Source organism: Sus scrofa, unplaced genomic scaffold, assembly GCF_000003025.6.
Source record: "Sus scrofa isolate TJ Tabasco breed Duroc unplaced genomic scaffold, Sscrofa11.1 Contig59, whole genome shotgun sequence".
Classification (NCBI taxonomy): Eukaryota; Metazoa; Chordata; class Mammalia; order Artiodactyla; family Suidae; genus Sus; species Sus scrofa.
Window position 1 is genome coordinate 1,069,356 of NW_018085257.1, and position 10,073 is coordinate 1,079,428.

At 38.2% G+C, this 10,073-nt stretch overlaps 2 protein-coding genes across 2 annotated transcripts; both read left to right on the top strand.

Moving 5' to 3' along the window:
* The first annotated feature begins 895 nt into the window (after positions 1 to 895).
* Positions 896 to 2,437, top strand: LOC100511363 (olfactory receptor 1J4-like). Its single transcript, XM_021082257.1, has one exon. The coding sequence runs from the start codon at positions 1,274 to 1,276 to the stop codon at positions 2,267 to 2,269; it is 996 nt and encodes a 331-aa protein (XP_020937916.1). The 5' UTR covers positions 896 to 1,273; the 3' UTR covers positions 2,270 to 2,437.
* Positions 2,438 to 2,678: 241 nt separating this feature from the next.
* Positions 2,679 to 3,442, top strand: LOC100510999 (olfactory receptor 1J1-like). Its single transcript, XM_021082237.1, has 2 exons — positions 2,679 to 2,857; positions 2,917 to 3,442. Exons 1-2 carry the CDS (start codon positions 2,679 to 2,681, stop codon positions 3,440 to 3,442), a joined length of 705 nt encoding a protein of 234 aa, XP_020937896.1.
* Positions 3,443 to 10,073: the final 6,631 nt, after the last annotated feature.

Genomic DNA, 10,073 nt, shown 5'->3' on the forward strand with positions numbered 1-10,073 from the left:
AGAAGTTCCCAGTCTAGGGATCAAATCCAAGCTGCATCTGTAACCTATGTCACCACTTGTGGCAGCGCTGGTTCCTTAATCCACTGAATAAGGGCTGGAGTCAATCTCACATCCTCCCAGAGACAAAGTCAGGGGTCCTTAACCCTCTGAGAAACAAGAGAAACTCTTCCCTTGTTGGACTTTTGAAAAATTCAGTGAGGCAATAATGCAAAAAAAGTATTTGTCTGACATACTGTTAATTAACTGTGAATCATTATCAGTCTGAAGATCTACATTGGGAAAGGGTTCTGGTCAATCAGGTAACTGAATTCTAATAGACACACCAATCCTTCAGTATCTCTCACTCTCAGACCCTATCTCAGATCTCAGTTGTCTTCCTACTAATGAATATCCAGATCTGAGCCATCTTGGAAGATGAAATGTAGAGAGATGGATGGAGGTGCATGAACTGAAGTAAGGTTTCTTTCTAGGCAAGATGATAAACATACATTAAGACAAATTCCACCAGGGAACTTACTCCAGTGATAGCATATGAGCTCAGAAACTCACCTGAAGAGTGTGAGAGCTCAGATAAGTTAACATAAATGTTAGCCACTTCTGGTCTTTTAGGCTGACTACATCATAATAGTGTTTTATGAAATTTCTGAACTTGATGCTATTTTGAGGGCAGATGATGTAGATCCTCTCATAAAAATAATCTGTGCAATTTTTGTTGTTTACTTATGGAGGAAATTGTTCTTAGATATTAATGCCTAATGAATTAAACTCCTTCTTGTTAACTCTATGAATGTGTGATATTGGCATCTTCACATTATAGAGGGACAACCTGAGGTCAAAAGAGATTTTACATCACAAGACATAAGGCAAGAGAATGGTGGGACAAAATCATAATGAATCAGGCTTCAGTTTCACACATATAGTCAGTCTTTAGTCAGCTGTGCTCTCGAGGGTTAGTAATGTGAGGAAAGAGGTCCCATAGGTCCCATTTAATCTTGTATGTCCAATTAATAGCTTAGTGTCAGAATCATGGTTGATTAAAAAGAAAAAAATTAGCTCTGGTTTTCATTGAAAGGAATCATGTTGAGTGTTGAGGGTGTGTCACTTGCTTTGTTAACACTAGGTGATATAAGAAATGCAGGCAGTTTTTTTTTTTGGTCTCCACAAGAAAGTGAGAGACCCTAGTGTGGTGGCCACCATTGTGACTTCAATGCTTCTGACATTTCCCACTCTAGACCTTCCCCAACAGAGAGGAGAGGAGTGAGAGGAGAGGAGCATGAGGAGGGAGAATCAGAGCAGCGTGTCCAAGTTCCTCCTTCTGGGACTCCCCATTCAGCCAGAACATCAGGGCATGTTCTTTGCCCTCTTCCTGTGTATGTACCTGACCACGGTGCTGGGGAACCTGCTTATCATCATACTCATCAGGCTGGACCCTCGCCTCCACACCCCCATGTACTTCTTCCTCAGCCACTTGGCCCTCACCGACATCTCCTTTTCCTCTGTCACTGTCCCTAAGATGCTGATGAACATGCAGACACAGGATAAATCCATTCCCTATGCAGGGTGTGTGACACAGACATATTTTTTCTTACATTTTGCTTGCATTGATAATCTTCTTCTTGCAGTGATGGCCTATGACAGGTATGTGGCTGTTTGTCACCCTCTACACTATGCAATTTTCATGAGGGAAAGGCTGTGTATTTTTCTGTTGGCTGGATCCTGGCTCCTCTCCGGTGCCAGTGCCCTGACCCACACCCTCCTCCTGGTTCAACTGTCCTTCTGTGCTGACAACATCATCCTCCACTTCTTCTGTGACCTTGTCCCCCTGCTTAAGTTGTCCTGCTCAGACACATCTCTCAATGAGCTGGTCATATTTACTGTAGGGTCTGTGGGCCTTGTTTTTCCATTGAGTGGCATCCTGGTCTCTTATGGCCGCATTGGGCTTTCTATCCTGAGGGTCCCCTCTACTAAAGGGGTCTGCAAAGCCTTATCCACCTGTGGCTCCCACCTCTCTGTGGTGTCTCTATTCTATGGAACAATAATGGCAGTGTACTTTTCCTCCTCATCAGGCCAGTCCCATGAAAAAGACATCATTGCTTCCATGATGTACACAGTGGTAACCCCCATGCTGAACCCTTTCATCTACAGCCTGAGAAACAGAGACATGAAACAGGCCCTGGGGATTCTTTTCAGAAACCGTATTTTTTTTCCAAGTGAGAATCACCTAACCATGTTCTTATTTAACTCAATACCCTTGTTAAAAAAGCCTTAAAAATTGTGTGTTGAGCAACCATGTTTCTAGTGCTTTTCTGACTGTCCTTTAAACAGTCATTGTTATTGGATCAACATCTTTCAATTTATTCATATCTCTTGTCCATTTACTCCTCCATAACCCTAAATGAGACATTACCCACCACACATGTTCAACTCATATTCTTCAAACCACCAATCTTCTTTGTGTGTGTATGTAAATGTCTTTAAATTTATTTTTAAAGTGAGTTATATAATTATTACATTTTGTATTTTACAGCTTTTTAAAGTGTAAGTATATATTTTAAGTCTTATTAAGGTCATATATTGGGCATTGATTTTTAAATTTTTAATTTTTTAATTAAAAAATAAAATAATGGAAATATAGTTGACTCTTCTTGGGGCTACTCATCCAATCAGAGCATCAGGACATGTTCTTTGCCCTGTTCCTGGTCATGTATCTGACCATGGTGCTGGGGATCCTACACATCATCCTGCTCATCATCCTGGGGCCTTGCCTCCACACCCCCATATACTTCCTCCTCAGCCACTTGCCCCTCACAGACATCTCTTTTTCATCTGTCATTGCCACTAAGATGCTGATGGACATGTAGACTCAGAATCAATCTATCCCCTATGCCAATATATTTTACCCTCATTTTTTGATAGTCTTGAAAATTTCCTTCTCACAGTGATGGCTTATGACAGGTGTGTGGCCCTTTGTCAGCCTCTCCACTGTAGCACCATCATGAAGCAGGAACTGTGTGTCTCCTTAGTAGCTGGGTCCTGGTTAGTCTGTTGTACCCACACCCTGCTGCATACCCTCCACTTGGTCCAGCTTATCTTCTTTGTGGATAATATCATCCCCCACTTCTTCTGTGACCTCATTTCCCTCCTGAAGTTGAGCTATTCAGATCCTTCCCTCAATGAGCTGGTCATCTTTACTGCCAGTGGAATGCTTTTCATCCTGCCTTTGAGTAGTTTCCTGGGCTTGTATATTCATATGGGAACCACAGTTCTGAGTGTCTCTTCCACCAAGAGTCCCTTTAAAGTTTCTTCCACCTATGGCTCCCATCTCTGTGGTGTCTATACTGAGGGACACTTGCTAGTGTTTCCTTGTTCTCCTCATTATGGGACTCCAATGACAAAACATACTTGCTTCTGTCATGTATCCAATAGTTACTCCCATGCTTAACCCCTTCATATATAGCCTCAAGAACAGAGACAGAAAATGGGCCTTAGATATACTTGTTAATAGAGCTACCTTCTTGAAGTGACAATCTCTAAATACTCTTATTGCAGTCATGAACACAGTGAGATGTATCTCCTATAATTATCATACAGTTGGCAATTCTGTAAATTTAAATGATTATTCATTCAGCTGTCATATATAGTGTTAAACATATGTCAATAAGGTCCAGTTTGTTAATGTAATTGTTAAATAGTCTTCATCTTTAATTTGTTTTTGCTTCATCATCTCTTCAACTACATGTGAAAAGTCCTATGTGCATTATTCCACATAATTATGATTGTGATTTTCTCTTTTTCTTTTTGATATGTCAGTTTTTGATTATATATTCTCATACTATATTATCGAGAACACACCAATTTAGTCTCATGTTCTTCTCCTTGTGGATGGATTCTTCTCTGTAAGATGTGCTTAAATTGGCTTGCATTGGCTTCAAGCTGATTGTGAACTTCTCTTTTCAGCTCCAAAGTTAATGACACCAAGCTGGTGAATTGAAATCAGCCATGATGGGCATAATTACACTATGGAGATTTGCAAATGCTATAAAGTACTGATATCATGTGATAGGGAGCATTTTCTTACTCATTGAACAGCACACCATTGCCTTTATAGTGAGGAGAGGTTTATTTTTAGCCATGGCTCCTACCCTCACATCTCATTTACATCCTCTGATATTAGTTTAGATATACCAGGGTTTTTTTTTTTGTTATTTTTACATGTATTTCTTTTCTAACACTTTAAAATTTCTTATGTCCTTATATCTTAAAATTGTTAGTTATTAACAATGTAGAGTTGGCTTTCACTCTTTTTATGTAGGTTAACAATAATTGTATTTATAGAAAATTTGATCTACCAACATCTAATATAATAAGAATGTATTCAAATTTATATTTTCCATGTTTCTATATGTATTATAATTGACACAACTGATTTAATATTTATTCTCACTTCTCTTTATAATTTGTTATACCATATCCCCTCCATCAACATATTAATCATTCATTATTATTATTTTGTTATTCTTTTCTGTGCTTTATGTGGAGATTATGACTTTTTTTTCTTAAAAAAGTGTATTGTAGAATTTACTACCTAACATGAAATTTACTATTTTAACCACTTGAGGTATATTATTAAGTGGCATTTAGAATGTTCATCACTGCTATTATATTCGGCCTTCAAAAGGGAACTATGGAACATCATGCAGTTGAGTACTTCACAGCTATGAAAAAATAATGGCAGAGATACCTGTGAATTAATATGGAGGGATTTCCAAGATATATTATTAAATGGAAAAAAGCAATGCATAAAAGATCATCTATAGCATGCTACTTCCTATGTGAAAAAGAAGGGAAAATAATATATACATATATATTCCCATTAAGAAGAAGAAACACATGAGGAATCAATTTGAAACTAATGAGACTGCTTACCTACAGGGTTGGTGTGGGAATAGGATAGAAAAATGGAGAAATGTGTATATTTATTTGTAAAATTTTGACTATGTTATTTTCACCACTAAAAAATAAAAAGAAGGTGATGGAAAATAAAGCAAACTAGAAGAGAAAAAAATGAACTTTATTTCAAGTTAATACCATAATTATACTAAAGGGGAAAATAAAGTAATTTATTATTGAACCCTGAATTTATTTCTATAAGCTAGCCTCACAATAATGAAAGCACATTTTTTTGGTAAGCAAATTCTTGGAGCTGAAGTTAGTTTGTTATTACCAATGGTTTCAGTTCAAGATTCTGAAGTTACATATCTTCAAATATTTAGTAAATAAGAAACTTTTATTGAAAAAGGGACTGAGTCCTCACCAGGGGAATTGTGTGAGGTACATAGAAAAAAGAGAGGCTAGAAAGAACCCTATTATGTTGAGCTAGAATTGAAAATAACCATTTTGAATTCATGGGTTGTAATGTGTATAAACAGATTGAAATTATATATCAATATCTGTCTGGTTCCCATTTCCCATTCTTTCTGTCCCACCCCACTCCTGACCCATTTCTCATGGGTAACCATTCCTTCAGTTTACTTGTTTTAGTTTTTACATCCTGTGTTTTTTTAATATATGTTTCCTGGCTGTATTCTCTGAGATCATTTAGAATCATGCTATAAACACACACAATGCAAAATTTGATTTTTGAATATCAGTCTCCTCTAACAGGAACTAAAGTGACTTAGAAAAATGGCAGATTCTAAGGCTGGGGCCAGGGCACAACAAGACCAGGGAACATTTGCTGAGTTAGAAAATAAAAAGTGCTCAATGAATCATGGGGACCCAGGAGCCAGCTGGAAGAGGCTCCCATTGACCAAATGTGGAATAATTAGAGCTTCAAAATGAATAATGTCAGTAATGGGTTTCAGCTCAGATAATAAAAATTCCTGAGTCTGTGATGATATAAATAAATCAATGAAAAATCAAATGCTTGTGGAGTAAGGGGATGTTTCTTCTCATAGTGGAAGAGAGCTAATCAACATAGGGGAAATAATCAAATTGGAAAATCACCACTGGTCATCATATTTGCAACAGTTTGTTCAATATAAGAATCATCAAAGACTCTTAGATGTAGTGGAAATTATATTAAGAAAAGTGCTGTGGTTGCGCAACTCAAAATATCTACCGAAATAATACTTCATTAACTACAAAAGTTAAAATTGTAACTTGCTGTAGAGAACCTGGGAGAGAGCACCTTCACTAGTTGAACAAGGATGAGATCACTAGAAACTGGAAAAAAAGTTTTTTTTTCTTTTTAGGGCTATAGCTGAAGCATATGGAAATTCCAAGGCTAGGGGTAGAATTGGAGCTGTAGCTGCCAGCCTACAATACAGCTTCCAGAAATGAGAGATCCTTCACCCAGTGAGTGAGACCAGGGATCTTAGTCAGGTTCATAACCTGATAAGCCACAAAGGGAACTCCAAAGAACACAAATTCTTAAGAAAGCTGTTCAATTTTTTAAAATAATTGAGAATATAAAGCTTATGTTTTGTATAAATGAGGAAACATGACTAAAGCCCTTGTCCTAGGACTCAAAGGTTCACAAATTTTTTCAGCATTATGAATGTTATTGGACTATTCTTGCATCAATAAGCTTTACTGACTTTATTGAAATATAATTTGCAGGGTCCATGGAGTTCTCGTCATCACTCAGTGGTTAAACCCGACTAGCATCCCTGAGGATGCTGATTCAATCCCTTTCCATCCTCATTGGGATAAGGATCTGGCATTGCTATGAGCTGTGGTATAGGTGGCAGACAACAGCTTGGATCCCACATCGCTGTGGCTTAGGCCAGCAGTTGTAGCTCTGATTTGACCCCTAGCGTGGGAAGCTCCTTATGTGTGGTCCTAAAAAAAAAAAAAAAAAAAAAGAAAAGAAATATAATTTTCAGGGTAGGAACAGCTCAGTCAGTAGAGCATCACAGTTTTAAGCTGACAGTCCATGGTTCAAGTCCCTGCTAATGTGCTATGGGAAATAAAGTATACAAACAATTTTACTTTAGTTTCAGGTGTATTACATGGTGACTTGACATGTTCATACATTATGAAATAATTAAAGTTATTAATCTAGTAACTATCTGTCCATAAAACCTTTTATAGTATTATTGATCCTGTTCTTTATGCTGTATATTAAATCTCCAATGTTTCTTTATTATATACCTGGAGATCTTTTTTCTCTTCATCCACATCATGTTTTTCATCCCTTTCCCCCAGACACCAAGCCCTCTGGCAACCACTGGTTCCTTCTCTGTATTTATGAGTCTGTTTTCATTTTGTTTTCTTGATTTGTTGTTTTGATTTTTAGACTCCATACATAAGTGAGATATCATGATATTTAACATTGTCTCTCTGCCTTATTTCACAGAGCATAATATACTTTAGATCCACCCATGTTGTTGGAACATGGCTGTGAACAGTGTGATGCACTTGAATATTTCCCTTATGGCCATGTTGTTGCCAAAAAAGGTGGCAAGCATTTTTAGTCCCCATAATAAGATGGCACAGACAGTTGTTTTCACTGTTGGGAATTCACTTTCATTTGCTTGTGTGTGTATATCCACTTTCCCAGCACCATTTACTGAAGAGACTAACATTTCCCCAACGTGTGTTTTTTGTGCCTTTGTCAAAAGTAAGTTTGGCATATATGTGTCAGTTTATTTCTGGGCTCAATATTCTGTTCCATTTTTTAATTTGTGCATTTTAATGCCAGTAACATACAGTGCTTATTTCTAAAAGTTGGTATTATAGTTTGCAATCAGGAAGTGTGATGCCTAGGGGTTTGTCCATTTTTCTCAAGATGGCTTTGGCTTTTGTGGGTATTTTGTGGTTTAATATGGATGGAATAAATGATGATCATGGGATGTTAGCTCCAAAAAATTTCAGGTTAGGTGGTGTGGGATCCCAAGTGATGGTCCTACTCTGTTTAGTCCTTTCTGCAGTGTACAGTGTGGCAGATTTCATTGTGGGTTCTTCATAGTTGAAGGGTATTCATGGCCACTCCTTTTCCTCCTGAGCAGGCAGAAGGGAGCCCAATGTGTCACTGATATTAGAGACATCTTATGGTACTCAGCCCCTTTGGCCCCTGCACTGGATCCACCTCAAGAGGAATGCAAGAAATTGGGCAATTAACTCAATTGTCTTATTCTTTAACCAGAAGATTTGAGGTATGTTCCCTGGGGTCTCAGTTCTCTTGGTAAATGCAGATCTTCCCTGTTCATTGTTTTCCTTCTTGTAAACAGGTGGGGAAGTGCTAAATATCCTCAGGCCATAGAGGCAAAATAGATGAGTCCTTGGGTAGTAGCCTGGGCCTGCAGAGATCAGAACAAGGTGGGGAACCATCACTTGGCCTGAATGTGTACATTGATGTGAAGACTAGGAAAAAGAGACAGAGAAAATGTGTGTTTATGTTGCACCTATAACCCTGTGTTTTTAGTGACTGATTCACACACTGACCTACATGGTGCCACCAACCTCAAGTGGCTGTAACATGAAAATTAAAAACTGACCTGAAATTAAAATTTGAGTCCCTCAATTGTACTAACTACATTTCAAGTCTCCAGTAGTCACATGAAACTTGCGCTGCTGTATTGGACCACTTATCTATAAAGCATTTCCATGGTTGTGGAAAGTCCTATTGTACAGTGCTAATAATAGACCATGGAAGCTGGAAATCTGCAATACATGTGTGTGTGTGCTTGGGTTGCTTTGAGCATGTTGCTTCTATTTATGTTATTTGTGTTTTTTTTTTTTTTTTTTTTTTTTTTTTTTTTTTTGTCTTTTTGCTATTTCTTGGGCTGCTCCCATGGCATATGGAGGTTCCGAGGCTAGGGGTCCAATCAGAGCTGTAGCCACCGGCCTACACCAGAGCCACAGCAACGCAGGATCCGAGCCGTGTCTGCAACCTACACCACAGCTCACGGCAATGCCCGATTGTTAACACACTGAGCAAGGACAGGGACCGAACCCGCAACCTCATGGTTCCTAGTCAGATTCGTTAACCACTGCACCACGACGGGAACTCCCTGTGTGTTGGGTTTGACCACACATGTTTCTTAGTGTGTGTTGTGGAGTTTCTGTTTGTGTGAGTGTGTGTGGTTTGTGAATTGTGTAGGTGACCAGATGTCAGTTTTGCATATTTTTTAAAACAGCTTGTGAGGTGAAATTGATAGACAAAATCTGCCTTTATGTAATGTATATAATTTGAGGAGTTTGGACATGTGTACACACTTGTGAAGCTACCACCACAATCAAGGTCATCAACATATCTGTCTCCTGTCAAAATTTCCTTGTGTCTTTTTTATGTGGTAAGTAAACTTAATATGAGATCTTTTCTTTTGAAGAATTTTTTGGTGCATAGTGTAGTCTTTCTGATTCTAGGCATATGCTATAGAGCACGTCTCTAGAACTAATTGATCTTGCATAACTGAAACTTTATTTCAACTAAATACCACATTGCATTTCTCCTTCCCCCTAGCCCTTGGAGACTGCCATTTATTCTATCCTTATATGAGTTTCTCAAAGTGAAATTATGCAGTAGGACTGGCTTATTTCACTTAGCATAATATTCCCTATTTCATCCATCTTGTCAGAAATGGCAGGATTTCCATTTTTTAAGTGAAAATTATAATCTATTGTGTGTATGTGCCACATTTACCCATTCATCTTTCAATGAACATGGGACTTGTTTCCATAGCTTATCTATTGTTCACAGAGCTGCAATGAAAATGGGAGAGTAGATATATCTCTGAGATCCTGATTCCAGTTCTTTCTGGTCTACACCCAAAAGTGGGATTACTGTATCATGTGGTAGTTCTATTTTTAATGTCTAGGGAAATCTCCATACAGTTTTCCAAAATGGCCACACCATTTTACATCACCACCAACAGTGTAGAAGGGTTCTTGATTCCATTTTTTATAAATTGAGGTTGACAAAATATTCCATTTTAAGTTTTTTTTTAATTTTTTTTGTCATTTGTCCTTTTAGGACCACACCCACAGCATAAGGATGTTCCCAGGCCAGGGGTATAAGCGGAGCTGTAGCTGCCAGCCTATGCCAGAGCCACAGCAATGCCAGATGC

What these genes read in the sequence shown, in the direction of transcription:
- LOC100510999 (XM_021082237.1), top strand. Translation starts at nt 2,679, where the DNA reads ATGTTCTTTGCCCTGTTCCTGGTCATGTATCTGACCATGGTGCTGGGG. An exon ending in ACTAAGATGCTGATGGACAT is followed by an intron (nt 2,858 to 2,916) that starts GTAGACTCAGAA and finishes ATTTTTTGATAG; the next exon opens with TCTTGAAAATTTCCTTCTCA.
- LOC100511363 (XM_021082257.1), top strand. Translation starts at nt 1,274, where the DNA reads ATGAGGAGGGAGAATCAGAGCAGCGTGTCCAAGTTCCTCCTTCTGGGA.